The 14,946-nt window shown below is 61.1% G+C and overlaps 1 protein-coding gene across 2 annotated transcripts; it reads left to right on the top strand.

The window, feature by feature from the left end:
• The first annotated feature begins 7,625 nt into the window (after nucleotides 1–7,625).
• Nucleotides 7,626–13,036, top strand: APOBEC3A (apolipoprotein B mRNA editing enzyme catalytic subunit 3A). 2 transcript variants are annotated; one of them, XM_051845892.3, is made up of 5 exons: nucleotides 7,626–7,774; nucleotides 10,809–10,947; nucleotides 12,046–12,190; nucleotides 12,437–12,552; nucleotides 12,732–13,036. In XM_051845892.3, exons 1-5 carry the CDS (start codon nucleotides 7,746–7,748, stop codon nucleotides 12,891–12,893), a joined length of 591 nt encoding a protein of 196 aa, XP_051701852.3. In that variant the 5' UTR covers nucleotides 7,626–7,745; the 3' UTR covers nucleotides 12,894–13,036. The 2 variants fall into 2 exon arrangements, with proteins under 2 accessions (XP_051701852.3, XP_008255250.4); XM_008257028.5 differs by having other exon boundaries at nucleotides 11,905–12,190.
• The last annotated feature ends 1,910 nt before the right edge of the window (nucleotides 13,037–14,946 follow it).

The following is a 14,946-nucleotide window of genomic DNA, read 5'->3' as shown; positions in this document are numbered from 1 at the left end:
GGAGGAGGAAATGTGTGAAGCGGTGAGGAGAAGCCTGCGGGTGGCGGGGGCGGTGGCGGGGGGGGGGGCAAGAAGAGCGCACACCGTCTAGCAGACCAGCAGTCACAAGTTGTTTTACGGACACGGACGCCCTGGTTGCACATTCCTGAAACACCCATCGCGTCGTTAGATTTAGAGACGCAGATGCTTGACGGGGAGGGGAGGCAGACTCCGGTGAGGTGAGCAGAAAACGGCAAATCCTTAGTTTCTCAGAGGAAAAGCAAACGCAGCATCAAAGGGTGGACAGTAGGTCACCCCCAAGCCAGCGTCCATTTGAACTGAGAAATTACTAGAAATTACCAGAAATTACTAGAAATTACCAGATACTGTACGAGCTGTCCTGAACATTTCTCCTTGGTTGTTCCACTGTTTCCATGTATGGGAGATGGACTTTTTCCTAAGAATGTGCTCAGCTATGGCTGAGAGGGCCACGTCTCTAGATCTGTGCCTCAGTTTACCAGTTGAAACCCACGGAGACTCCTCAGGCTCGGACGCATAACCGCGCCCGTGGGCCCCGACGGTCGTGATTCCGGGTGGGAACGGTGTGTAAGGGAGATCCTGCGGCCGCGGGAGTGAGACTGGGGTCGAAGGCGCGAGGCCCCTCCCTGCTCGAGTCCCCGCCCTCCTGAAAACGCGGCACCTGGGTTCTTCCAGGCCACCCTTGGTCCTTCGCGCACCCACTGCGCTCACTGAGCCCTCCCTGGGGGACGTCTCCTTATCCTCAAAACCCGCCCCTCCCCCTCACTCCCGGGCGTCTCACACTGCGCTGCTCGGCCCCTGTGGCCCGCGTGGGGGACCCCACGGCAGCCGCCTTGCCGCCTCTCCCACCAGAGACGCCACTAGGCCAGGGGCTTAGGAATAGGCTGGCGACCCCTTTCCTGAGTCTTAGCCTCCTCCGTTTTCGCAGAGCCTGTGCGAAGCAGGCCCCCAGAGTCGGGGCACCCGGTTTTCTCCTGGCTGTCCAGCACGTGACAGCGTGCTTCGTCCATCTGGATGGACTCAAGACGACCTTGGGCCTGGAACACTGCAGGGTGGAGCCCAGTGTGTGCCGTGTGTACGTCCAGTCTGTGCGCTGGGCATTCAGAGGCTCTGCCTGGTGTCTGTTGGGTGCCCGCCAGCCCTGCCCTGCCCTGCCCCTCCCAGTCAGGCTAACATCCACACACACCTGCACTCTCCTAAGACAGCTTGGGGCCTGCTGGGTGGCCTGAGGTCACCTTGGGGCTCCCGTTGTGGCGAAGTGGGTTAAGCAGCTGCCTGGGACGCCGGCATTCCATAAGTGCACTGGTGGGTGTCCCGGCTGCTCCACTTCCGATCCAGCTCCTTGATAATGCGCCTGGGAAAGCAATGGAAAACAGCCCAAGTGCACGGGCCCCTGTACCCACGTGGGTGACCTGGGTGAAGCTCCTGGCTCTGGCTTTGGCCTGGCTCAGCCCTGGCCATTACAGCCATTTGGGGAGTGAATCAGTGGTTGGAAGATCTTTCTGTCTCTCCCCCTCTCTCTGTAACTCTTTCAAATAAAGACATCCTTTTTCCCCCCTTCTTTTTTTTAAAGAGCTAATCAATGAGAAAAGGAGACGGTATTCATCCAATTAATATTCAGGGCACACCTGTGGCCCACCAGGCACTCCAGCGATGGTGACCTCCATGGAGACGCTACCCCGTGCCAGGCAGTGTCACCAGAGCTCTGTGCCAGTCGAGGCCATGAAGCTGGGGTTCAGATCCAGATGTCCTGCTCCAGAACAAACGTGTTTAATTCACATACAAAGGCCGGCGCCGCAGCTCACTAGGCTAATCCTCCGCCTAGCGGCGCCGGCACACCGGGTTCTAGTCCCGGTCGGGGCGCCGGATTCTGTCCCGGTTGCCCCTCTTCCAGGCCAGCCCTCTGCTGTGGCCCGGGAGTGCAGTGGAGGATGGCCCAAGTGCTTGGGCCCTGCACCCCATGGGAGACCAGGAAAAGCACCTGGCTCCTGGCTCCTGCCATCGGATCAGCGCGGTGCGCTGGCCGCAGCGCGCCGGCCGCGGCGGCCATTGGAGGGTGAACCAACGGCAAAAGGAAGACCTTTCTCTCTGTCTCTCTCTCTCACTGTCCACTCTGCCTGTCAAAAAAAAAAATAATAATTCGCATACAAGGGGCAGGCCTGGCGCAGCAAATGTGCCGGCTGACACCTGCCGAGGGGCCCGGGCTGCAGGGGCAGGATGTGCCAGCAGGGGGTGGGGGCAAATTTTCTTCTCATGGCGGTGACTCAATTTGTTGATGAATTGAATGTTTTACTGGAAGCCTTTAGTCCATCTATGTAAAAATATTTTAATATCTATATAGATCTATAAATGGATTTCAACCATTTTAAGTATCATGGTAACTAACATACAATACCCTTATTCACTTTTTTTTTTGTTTTTAGTTACCTATGATCCATCGTGGCCCACGAATATTAGTGGGGAATTTCAGAAATGATGCATAAGTTTATTTATTTATTTTTCTCTGTGGTGTGTCATCACATTTATTCATTGTTTAATTGGAAAGCGAGAGAGAAAGACAGAGACAGGCAGGGACCTTCTCCCTGCTGACTCACTCCCCAGATGTCTGGAACAGCAGGGCCAGGTCAAAGCCAGGAGCTTGGAGCTCCATCTGGGTCTCCCCTGCGGGTGCCAGGGACTCAAGCTCTTGGGTCGTCGTCTGCTGCCTCCCAGGTGCACAGCAGGACGCTGGAAGCAGAGCTGGGACGCCCACCCCATTTCCTAAGATGTAAATCTCAGGCCAAGGAAACCACCGCGCGCTCTGCCCCGCTGTCCTCCCGGTGTCCATCTTCCCGCGCCCCACCCTACCTGCTGGGGGCGGGGCCGCTGAGAGACAGACCGAGGGCCCGCCTTCTCATGCCACCTGTCACAGGGGAGCGTACGCTCAGTACCATCAGCCCTCTCAGGCGTCCACTGAGGGTCTGGGCGCACCCCTGTGGATGAGGGGTGGCCTCACTCCACACTGCAAGGACTCTCCCCACCCACGGGGCCCTGCTGAAGTCTGACAGCGCCAGTGGGGCTCAGAGACCGAGGGAGCGAGGGCGGCGGGGAAAGTGTCTCACGCATGGACCGCCGTCTCCCTCTTTCCCGAGGGGGACTGAACTGGTTATCGGGGGGCAAACGGGCTGGGGAAGCCTCTCCAGTAGCAGCTGAGACAGCGGCTTGAGAGAGGCAGGAAGTTTGCCGCTCTAAAAGGCAAAGATTAAGACCCAACTCCAGGGTGTGGCAGGGGAGGTCAGCAGGGGGACAGGGGGCCGTGGCTCATCTGGGCCCATCCAGGGTGGGGGAGGGGACGCAAGGCATGGGAGAGGGGAGTCCCACTGGGGCAAGGGGGAGCTGCAGCCGCCCCCACCCATGAATCGCTCCTCCTGCCAATCGCGTGTCCAGTGCCTTCCCTGCTGTGTCAGCCCCTAGCTTGACCCCACGGCTCACTGGCCAGCGGCATACCAACGAGTGCTGTGTGGGCAGAGTCTTGATGACACCTGCTTTGTTTGAAACACCTCTGGCCGTTGCCCCCAACCCCAGTCAGCCTCCAGGGGTGGATTCTGGGCAGAGCTGTTTCCAAGCAGGTATCTTGGCCACTGGGCCCGGGACCAGGCTCCTCCCCCTGCACCGGCCCAGCTGGACAGCGCCTCTCCGGCAGCCCGTTTGCTGGTAAGGAGCTCTGTGAGGACAGGTGGAATGTCTGTGGCCATCTGCCTGCTCCCGGCCCCTGCCACCCTGGCCTGCTCGTCAGTCACCAGCCGCTGTTTGCTATTGCCACACCCAGGGAGTGGGGGCTGTGTGTCGCTGCTCCAGAGGCCAGGGCCAGTGACGTGGGCTGAGTGCTGAGGGGTGAGAGGGGCCCAGGCAGAGGGAACAGAAGGTGGTGTGAGCAGAATGGGACCAGGACGCAGCGCGGGGAGCAAGTGCAGGGGAGAAGCTGGGAGGGGTTGGGAAGGGCAGCTGTGTGCCAGCAAGGAGGCAGCCGTGTGCGTGTGCATGCGTGTGTGTCCAGAGCAGGGCTTGTCAAACAGCACCCATCGCAGGGACCTGCCCGGGTGTCTCTGGGGAAGGGTCAGTGCATCCGCTGGGGAGAAGGGGAAGCGGACACTGAGCAGGGGACACTGGGAACTCCGGGTGACGGGAAGGAGGCATTGGGGGTGCACAGTGCAGATAAGTCAACAGAATTAATTATTGGCCGTGGGACTGAGGGCAAAGACAGGAAGGACTGTCGGCCACTTGTGCAGCCTGAAAGTGCTGGTGACCAGAGCCTTGCTCTGCGGAGACCATGGAGACTGGCACATTCCACTGCGGTCCTTACGGGGAGACTGGCGCATTCCACTGTGGTCCTTGCGGGGTGAAGCGGCTCCTGCCCTCCCATCACGGCTGCTCCCCCTCCCCCACCTCCCTTCCCCCACTGGCATTCCCTCCTCCTCCCAGGGAAGGGGGCTCAGATCTAGCGAAGGCACAGGGTGCTGCTATGTTAGGGCCACTCTTGAGCGAGGTATGAGAATGCCATATTCTTCGTGGCTCCCTGAAGTCCCCGGGTGGCAGGTGCGCAGCGTGTCACTGCCGGCAGCCCCCACAGAAGGCAGCCCCCACAGAAGGCCCTGAATCTCACCCTCTAGCCAGGATGGAGGCCCAGGAGACCTAGGCCCTGGGGCACTGGGGCCTGGGGCACTGAGTGAGGCCCCTTTTCTTCCCTCGGGGTTGGGCTAGTGCCCAACTTTTTGATTATTTGCTCTTGAGCTGGAGGGAGGGCTGTTGTCAGAACCCAGAAACCAAAACCAAAACCTAAGTATGAGAATTAATGACGCAGGTCTCCCCACACCCTCCCCGTGGGGAGAAATGTCACAATTTCCTGATTCCCACCAGAGCTGAGGGAGGCACTGGGTGTGTCTCGGTTCTTAGGGAGGGGCTCCTTTCTCGTGGGACTGTACCTGTGTGTGCGTGCGTGGCACAGGGAAGGGACTTAACATCTGCACATACAACCCGTTCTCTGTCACATCCTAGGCTTCGGAGTCCCCTTGGAACACCGGGGAGCTGCCTGCTGCAATCCACCGTGCAGCGGGGCAGAGGAGACCAGGGACGGAGGAGGGTGCTGGTGCTGGGGCTGAGCCCCGTGTGTCTCCCATTCCCTGGTCCTGTGTTCCCCGCCAGCCCCTCCGCTGTGGGCTCAGCTCAGAGTAAACACCGATGGCTGATGATAAACTTGCTTCACCAAGTGCACCTGCTGTGGCCGGCGGGAGCCACCAGCAGAGCACAGACCCCCTCCCCAAAGCCCTTGGAGGAAGGACCAGAGGCCACGTCTGCTCCTCGCCTCTGCCACCCCGACTTGTCCCGGGGGGTCACCCTGAGCTCAGAGCCAGCGGGAGCCGGGGCGTCCCTCCTGGGGGTGGACACCGAGGCCTTGCGTCTGTGAGGAGCTCCCTGTGCTGTGCACACTCAGGGTGGGCGCTCGGGTCTGCACACTGAGCTGGGGGTGCTGTACGAGCTGGGCTGGGATGGGGGAGCCTGGTTCTGGGGGAGTGTGAGCTCCTGACCAGTGGCGCTGGCCACAGGTGCGGCTGTGTGCTTCTCGCTGGGCGAGCGCTCTCCCGCAGGCTCCCGGGGTCACTTTGCTTACGGCCGATTCTGCTGCCCAGAGCGTCTTTTGTACCCAGCAAAGCTGTCAGGACCCAGGCCTGCTGCCTGTCCCTGGTGCACCTCTGCTGCTGGTCCCTCATGGCTCTCAGATAGCTGCCTACCTCCAGACCTCACGTCTCATCCCGGGGAGAAAGACCTGCATACCCTTCTAATGGGGCAGCAGAGGGTGTGGACCAGGACAGGGGCTTATGGGGACTCCCGATGTCTTCCTTCTGAGACCCTGCTTGTCCCTCTCCCTCTCTGAGGCCCCTCCTGGGTGTCCCCAGCCTTGGCCGGCCACCCTCTCTTCTCTGTCCCCAGACACACGGTCACTGTCTGCTGATGCTGCCCCATCCCCGTCAGGCTCCTCCTCCCACCCCCAACCTGTGTCTCCCGCATCTTGGCAGCTACGTTGGTTGTCCCGTGAACAGTCTACGTGTGGATTCCGTGGAGCTGGAAAGACAGAACTGCCCCTCCTTGCCCAGGGACCTCGGCCTTGGCGAACAGCGGCAGCGACAGTGAGCGGCCGTGGGCGCAGATGGGGCGGTTAAATGATAGGCGAAGGTCCCGTGCTGAGGACTGTGTCTAGGACACGGTTATTAACCAAGGTAAATAGTGACTTTACTATTACAAAGAGGGGAATTCTGTCCATCAATGAATCACCCAGTTCAGAAACAATGTATCATCCCACCGGCACCCATGCAGGTCCCACGGCACCCATGCAGGTCCCATGGCCTGCAGCCCAAGCCTGGGGGTGGTAGCTGCTCCCGGAGCCCCAGGTGCACTCGGTTGGGGGCCTGGGGTGAAGACTGAGGCCAGGGGGGAGGCAGCTGGAGACCCTGAGGGTCCCACAGGGCACGAGGAACCCAGACTCCCCCTCCCCCTGCTTGAGGCTTTGTGTCCTGACACCGAGGTGGGCTGCTCAGGGAAGGGCAGGCCTGTGGGAGGTGGGTGGGGGTGGGGGGCGAGCCGTGGCCTTTGTCCCGGGACCCCCGTGTGCAATGCGTGAGTGTGGACCAGGAAGGGCAGCCGGGAGTCAGATCTACGCATGCCCCCAGGACACCACCACCCAGGAAACCATGCACGGCGCAACAGAGAAAGGTCCTCAGCACCAGAGGGGACGAGGTCTGGGGACAGCTGAGGGCCCCCGAGGCCGGGGACGCCGGGCTGAGCTTCTGTCCTTAAAGCACACACTGGCCGGCCTGGGCAGGCACGGAGCCAGACACTCAGTTCAGGCGGCCGGGACAAGACTGTCCCTAAGACATGGGCTTCCTCTGGGTGGGACAGACGTGGCCTAAAAGGAGCCAGAAAGATAGAGGGGCAGCCCCCTGGGGCTCACGTGGCAGAATCTTCCAGAAGGCAGGTGTGCAGGCAGGAGGGCCAGGGAGGGGCCGTGGACTACATCTGTCGCCAGAGCTGGGGCTGGAAGAGAAACATCACCCAGTGGCCGCACGTCCCTGAGGCCGCTTGCTGGGCCGCCTGGGTGGTCGGTCATATGACCTCTCCTGCCTTTGTTTTCTCCTCTGAGTAATGGGCTCAAACTCTCCTCTCTGGTCTTGGTCCTTGGGAGGACTGACTGGAGGCAGGGCTCAGCCCACCCGGGCGCCCTTCTTCCCCCCAGAGCCCAGAACAGAGGCCTGGCAGCTGCGTCTCAGGCCTCAGGCTCCCCCCACGCTGCAGCTGCCCACACAGGGCCGCCCCGTGCTGCCTGCCTGCTGTGAGAGTCGAGGGCCGGGCTGCCCTGGAGCCTGCTGACGTGGACTGAGTCTTGGGTGGGGCTCTGTCAGGGTGTGGACACCTGTCTACTCTGCTTCACCTGTTCCCTGAACCTGTGGGCAGGGCTCCAGCTGGAGCTGTCACCAGGGCAGAGGCATCAGCACCAGGGCCAGCCCCGGGAACACAGCTGAGAACTTCCGTCTCTGCCAGTGGCCTGTGCGGCCTGAACCGTGGAAGGGGTGGGGTACAGCACAGCCAACCCAGAAACTTCCAGGTCCCTCCGATGACATATAAGGCTCCGGGGCCCAAGAGCTTGCAAGAGGAGCCACCGCAGGCGGCGACAGTGATAGGAGCCAGGAAGCGACATGGAGGACAACGCGGCCCCGGAGCCCAGGTACCGCCGGCCCCGTGTGGCTCCTCTGCCCCTGAGCCTACCCCAGGGACTCAGCCACTCCCTCCAGGCACTGCTGCTGGGGCCACGGGGACTCTCCGGTAGTCCTGACTCCCTCTCTCTGGGCCTGACCTCCGCAGCCAGGTCACGGGTCCTGCTCCTTGCTGGCTGTCCGTGGTCATGGGGGGACGCGGTCAGGACGACGCACGCATTCCTCGCTGCCCCGGGCTCACCCAACCCTGCCCTTTCCATTGCTGCCCTCTAGGCAGGGTGGGGGCATGTTTTCTGCCAAGGACCATTTAGAGATTTATGACATCACTGCAGGCCGTGCACCATTAGCCTGCTATAGATTGATCGGATTTTGAGTCTTGTCTGTAGCTGCCCAGGGAAGGCCAGACCGGATGATTTTGCGAGCCTCCTGTGGTCGATGGGCTGGCATTCCCCACCTGTGCCTTGCTCGTCCCGGTACACTTGACACTGAGCTTGGGGTAAGGACCCGCCGTGTGTCTGTGCGTCAGTCACTCGGGCCCTGGGCCAGGCAGGATACACGGCTCCATGTTCCTGCAGCCCAGGGCTGGCCCGGGAGGCTCGGGCCTGAGACCTCTGGGAGATGGACAGCGTGGTTTCTGGATCTTTCTCAGCTCTGCCAAAGCACATGCGTGTTGACTGGAAGAGCTTTTCGGGAAGACAAGGGAGGGCTGGGTGGGGGTGGGGGGCACCTCGGCACGGAGTGGGGCAGGAGGCAGCGGGTATGGGGCTCAGGGCTGCTGCTCAGAGCCCCGCGGATGCCCACGTGGACCCTCACAAGGAAGGCAGGAGGAGGGGCGCAGGCTGGGTGTCTCCTACACACTGCACAGATACAAAGAGCGCCCCTCTCTATCACAAATACGGCTGAACACCTGGGGCAGACAGGTGTCCAACACCATAGTCAAAGGACTTCCGGAAAAGAGGCTTTCTTTCCAGAATGGAGGTGAGGAAGTGAGGAAGGACCGTGGACCAACCAGGAGGCTGGGGACACCCGGGCTGGCGGAGTCTCCTAAGCAGGCGGCTTTGCGGGTTCCCCACCGCTGCAGCTCAAGACGCAGGAAGGCGGCACAGAAGGCATCAGCCGCTCTCCGAGCAGCCCTGGGGAAGGCAGGCGGCCTCCCATGAGGGGGTGACTGCAGTGCTCGGTACCCGCGGGGCAGCGGCGCGAGGGCCCCAGCCTACGCGTCCACAGCCGGAGCAGGAAGTGCAGGTGCACGACACAGAGCCGCTGGGACACGCAGCCCAGCCCAGGGACTAACCACGAGCCACGGGGGATGCGCAGCCCGGGGACTCCTCCCGCCCCCTTCCCGTGCTTCGGGGGATGCGCCAGCAGAACAGGGGGCCGGCTCAGAGGGAGGGCATGCCAGGCTCCAGGAAACCCTGGCCCCTGCCCAGCCGGCAAACTAAGGGAAGGTCCAGACGACAGCTGACCTGGCAGGCGACCCACGCGGGGCCAGGGGCTGCCCAGGGCTCTAGGAGGAGTGGCACCTTCAGTGGGACACCACGCGGTGAGGCTCAAGGGCAGTGGGTCCAAGAGAGACGGAAGGGCTGGGGGTCGCCCGCCGGCTGTGGCTGCGGTCGGTCTCCACTCCTTTCCACAGCAGCTCTTCCAGTTCTCTTTGGGGACCTGGCCACCTCCATGGACCACAGCCTGAGGGGACAATCACAAGCAAGGACGGCTTGGAGGTCAAGGGCAGACAATGTGGCCCCTCCTTTGAATGGAGCAAAGGTTTTGTCCCCCGGTGCAGCCTCAGGACTGCCCTTGGTCCCCTCCCCCTAAAACCCACTCTGGTGCCCCCCATCCACCCCTTTCACGTCCAAACAGGGTCAAGGAGTGTCTAGGAGGAGACAAGCAGGGGCCCTTCTGATGAGCTGCCCGTGGGATGCAGGCCTGTGTGGGCCTGGCTGCAGAACATCGCAAAGGGGAAGCCACTTGAACTTGACACAGGAAGACTTTAAAAGATAGATTTGCTTTATTTGAAAGGTGGACTTAGAGAGAGACAGGGAGAGAAGAAGAGAGGGAGAAAGGGATGGAGAAGAGAGAGGGGGAGGGAGGGGAGATGGGGGGGGAATCTTCCATCCACTGAATCATCCCCAAAAGCCAGGAGCCTAGAACTCTGTTTGGGTCTCCCACATGGGTGCAGGGGCCCAAGCACCTGGGCCATCTTCCACTGCTTTCCAAGGTGCATTAGCAGGGAGCTGGGTGAGAAGTGGAGCAGCCAGGGCTCGAACCTGCACCCATAGGGGATGCCGGCGCTGCAGAAGGGGGCTTAACCGCTGTACCACAAAGCCAGCCCATGCGTCAGATCACCACATGAGCAGCCCTGTGAAAGGTGACTGTGCAGAGACAAACACTCGCTGAGCTTCGGATTCCGGATTCCGACGGGGGAGTGGTGCTTCCCTCCCTCGCACAGTAAAACTGCAGGTGGCGGAGGTGGGAGGGGAGGAAGCAGAGGGCCGCCGAGTCCTGGACTTACAAAGATGGGAGCCGAGACTGTGTGGGTGAGAGGATGAGAGACACCGGTGAGGGTACAGTCGAGGGACAGAGAACTGGGACATCCCTTCCCGGACAGGGCTGGGGGAGGGGTAAGGGAGCGGTGCGGATTCTCCCCCAGCACAGCTGAGTTTGCAAATCCGAGGAGTGTCAGGAGAAGAAAAGCTCCTGGCATTCTCTCCCCTGGGAACCCACTCAGGACGTCTGCTGCGTGCCCAGGGCGGCACAGGCTCACCCTGCAGCAGGAGGGTCGGCCTCAGAGGGGCCACCTCCTGCAGGCGCTGGGGGGCAGCCAGGGCCGGGAGCAGCGCGGGGACCCTGGTGAGGCCCTGAGGGTGCTCCAGGGGGTCCTCAGAGGGCCAGAGAGAGAAGCTGGGTGGCTCCGGCGAGCGAGTGGAAGCCCCTCCCCTGACACGTGCCTCGGGAAGCCCGGAGCAGAGGCGAGGGGTGCGGGGCAAGGCATGAGGTGTCGTCCTGGGGGGCTTGTCTTTGCATTTCTTCCACCATTGTCCGAAGACCCCTGCTGGATCAAGGCACATTCATGGATCACTTTGCAAATGAAGATGGGGGCCGTGGGCTGAATGAGACCTACCTGTGCTACGAGGTGCAGCTGCTGGATGGGAGCTCCCAGCACCAGGGCTTCCTGCGCAACAAGGTGATTGTCCCAGCCCAGCTGCAGGCCGCAGGGCCCGCCCCGATCCAGGGGCATTGCAGGTAGACGGTTCCGGGCTGCACCTGTGAACTGAACCCCACAGTTCCTGCCACCTTCAGAGTCGGCAGCTGGGCTCTGAGGGGTGGCACAAGTCAGAAACAAGCCACATACTGCAGGCCTGGCCCCACAGGTCCAGTGCCTCGGCCACTCCCTTCCTGCTGTGCCTCTGAGGAGGGGTCAGGGCAGGACAGACAGGCGGCTGCACAAGGGCCAGGCGGGGGGCAGATCCACCAACTCCAGAGTGGTGCCATGGCTCCCCCAGGGCTGCAAGTCCCCAAAAAACCCTGCAGAATGGCTCTGCTGGGGGGCCCAGGGACACGTGACCCCGCAGAGAGCCTTTGCAAGAGTCTTCCTGGGGCAAAAAGCACCACCATCCCAGGAGGTCTGGGGTCACTGGCAGAGGAGCAGGCACTGACCAGGCTAAAGGACCCCTGACCTGGGACAGCCCCCGGCTGGGAGGTCGACTTCTGATTGGCTGCGGTCCAGGTGTGGGTGCTCCTCTGGTCACCACAGGCCAGGCAGGGCTCTGCAAGGACCCTCATGCTGCTTGAGATGTCCTGGCCAAGGGTCCCAGGCCCCATGACTGCCCAACCACACTGCCCATTCCTGTTTAAATGGTTGCTTTTTTTTTTTTTTAATTTTCAATCTTAGAATTTTTGCATTGATTTTGGTAATTTAAATAAGCATTGAAAAATCATTCTTCTTGACTCTTGAGATCTTTGTAACCCTCCAGTTCTGTGCTGGAAGCCTCGCTGGCCAAGCACGTGGGCCATCGTCTGCAGCTTTCCCAGGAACATTAGCAGGGAGCTGGAAGTGGAGCAGCCGGGACTCGAACCGGTGCCTGTATGGGATGCCGGCATCACAGGCTGCTGGCCCCTCTCTCCCCTCTTTCATACGCAGCCTAGTTATCCAGACCCGTCACTCCGCCGCCATGTGGAGCTGTGTTTCCTGGACCTGGTCCCTGCCTGGCGGCTGGACCCCGCCCAGCACTACAGGGTCACCTGGTTCATCTCCTGGAGCCCGTGCTTCGTCTGCGCGCAGGCCGTGGCTGAGTTCCTGAGGCAGAACGCTCACGTGAGCCTGCGCATCTTTGCCGCCCGCATCTACACCTGGCGCACAGATTACAAAGCGGGGCTGCGAGACCTGCAGAGGGCCGGGGCGCAGATAGCCATCATGACCCCCGCAGGTGAGAAGGGCGGAGTGAAGGGGCCCAGGGAGCGGCTCCCACAGCCTGGGCAGGATTCGTGGGGAGGGGGAGGAAAGAGAACTCTGACTCCAGTCCACAGAGAGGGTTTGGTGAAGGAGCCGAGGCGCCCGGGGATGGAACTCGACACTGAGGTGCTGATGGGGACAGCCTGCTCCTGGGTCACCCCCGAGCTGCCTCTCCTCCCCCCGGCCAGGAGCTGACGTCACCTCTCCTGCCCTGTTCTAGAGATTCAATTCTGCTGGAACACCTTTGTGGACAACCAGAGTAATCCATTCCAGCCCAGCCTCGGGCTGGACATGCAATGCCAGCTCCAGCAGAGGGAGCTGCAGAGCATCCTCCAGGTGCCGCCCCTCCCCCGCCCTTTCCTTCCCGCCCCTCCCTGAGTCCCTCCTCTCCTAGCCAGCCTCATCCTCATCCTCATCCCCACTGTCACTGTCATCCTAACCGAGCCCAGCGCTCTCTCTGTTCCACCCTCCCAGCCACCTCACTTCCTGCTCCATTCAATTTCTCCCGGATCCAGGGTCTCCGAATAGGGCAGGAGCCCTCCCTGGAGCCTCACGAAAAAAGTTCTGCATCAGGGAATGGAGACCACGGACACCACGGACACCACGGAGACAGCCCTCCCCCGCCGTGCGCAGGCGCCCCAGACGGGACTGGAGCGATGCGCTCAGGGTGGGAATGAGACGTTTCTGAAAAATCAGGGTTCAGTCCTGTCTCCTTGAAAGCATGCCCTGGTATTTCACCCGATAGTAGGAGTGTGCGCAGTCCTCTCAGAATCGTCTTCGGTTCAGTAACGAACCACTTGTTTTCATTGGTCTTGAGTCCCGATCAATGCGCTGAAACACAGACTCGCCCACGACTCAGTGTGAGTGCATCACGAAGTCCACATTGCTAAACACGCACTTGCAAATGTGCGGACGCCTTTCTTTTCCACAGTGGGCCTGGGCGCGGGTGGGACAGGAGTCACGCTGATCCCTGGGGTGGGTAAAACTGAGCCAACTGACGGGAAGGGACCCAGAATTCAAAATCTACCTCGGCACCCGGGACACGGACTCCCCTGCGTTGCCGTGATGTGACAGCGCCGCCATCAGAGGAGAGGCGTGCTGGGTGCAAGCAAGCATCAGCAAAGTGCGCCCCCAGGGGCGTGGCTGGGGGAGTCCTGCTGAGCACCCTTCTAGGGAGGGAGGGCGCAGCCCACCCAGGTCACGCTGCCTTTTGGCGCCAACAACACCCCTCCCCCTCCCCACCTCTCCCTCTCCCCCTCCCCTCTCCCTCCCCTCCCCTCCCCCTCCCCCTCCTCCTCTCCCTCTCTAACATTCTGTTACAGAGGCCAGTGACAGTCACACACTAAAATTTTATTTGAGAGGCGAGGCAACTGGTCGGGACCGACACCCCCTACCAGAGTGCGGCCCCCAGTGGCGAGTCACACAGCATTTATGGAATTCTGCCCACTCGGGCTCACAATTTTGAAACTTCTTGTCATGCAGTCACCAGGCCCAGGATGGCGTTGTAAGATAAACGTGGTGCGGCACATTTCTCTAATCTTGGGCAGAACACTGGGTTGGGAGAATTGGAATTGGCCCCACACATCAGTCCCTGGAATTTGCCCCACACAGTTTCTCTCTCTCTCTCTCTCTCTAAGATATATTCATTTATTTGAAAGTCAGAGTTACAGAGAGAGAGAGAGAGAGAGAGAGAGAGGTCTTCCATCCACTGGTTCACTCCCCAGTTGGCTGTAATGACCGGAGCTGCGCTGATCCGAAACCAGGAGCTTCTTCCAGGTCTCCCACATGGGTGCAGGGGCCCAAGGACTTGGGCCATCTTCTACTGCTTTCTCAGGCCATAGCAGCGAGCTGGATCGGAAGTGGAGCAGCCGGGACTTGAACCGGTGCCCATATGGGATGCCGGCACTGCAGACAGCAGCTTTGCCTGCTACACCACAAGGCCAGCCCCACAGTTTCACAAGATAGCCATTAGCAAGCAAGCAAGCAAGCAGGACTGATCTTTACCGAAGCGGGAAATCACACAGTTAGCTTTTAGCCACACTCACTCCACTTTGATTTCGACTCTCCATTTCTCTCTCCAACTCTGCAGTCTAAGGAAAGGAAGGGGAGGGGTCCAAGTTACCTGGAACTGCCATCCATTCAGGTGGTGCTGTCGGCTGAAATGGTTTCTTGGGAGCCTCCTGGGGTACAGTGGGCAGTCCCCCGCTCCGTGGCTGCTCCACCCACCACCCTCCCTGCCCTCCTCTCCCAGTGCCCCAGCGACCCGTGCTCCACAGCGGTCACTGAGCCAGGAGCAGAAAGGACCGCCCTAGCCCTCACCCCGTGTCCAGAGACTCCCTTCACACCCGCTGGCAGTGGAGGGAGAGCCAGGCCAGGCCGCCGGGGCCCCAGGCTACCCGGCGTCAGCCCCCCTCCGTGCTCAGCCCCCGGGAAGGACTTCTCCCTGGCGGCAGAAGGTGCTTCACCCAAACCGCGCCTGCCCGCTGGGGTCAACCACACTCCCGGCCCCAGGATTTTTAAAGAAACTCCAAACAAAACATGGAGAGCGGAGCAGGATCTGGTGAGGCGGGAGGCGAAGCGTGGGTGTCCCAGCCAGGGTTTGCAGTGACGTCCAGGGTCAGTCCCGACTCAGAGAACAGGGGCAGCCAGGGCTCCGGCTCTGCGGGCGCCCACTCAGCCGGCTGCTCTGGGTGACCTCGGCGACCTCCCGGCTTCAGCCTCAGGGCTGCT

This window comes from Oryctolagus cuniculus, chromosome 11, assembly GCF_051225735.1.
Source record: "Oryctolagus cuniculus isolate XC-2025 breed Fujian yellow rabbit chromosome 11, ASM5122573v1, whole genome shotgun sequence".
Taxonomy (NCBI): domain Eukaryota; kingdom Metazoa; phylum Chordata; class Mammalia; order Lagomorpha; family Leporidae; genus Oryctolagus; species Oryctolagus cuniculus.
Note: the sequence above shows the minus strand (reverse complement) of the source record. Positions and strands in the feature narration are given on the sequence as shown.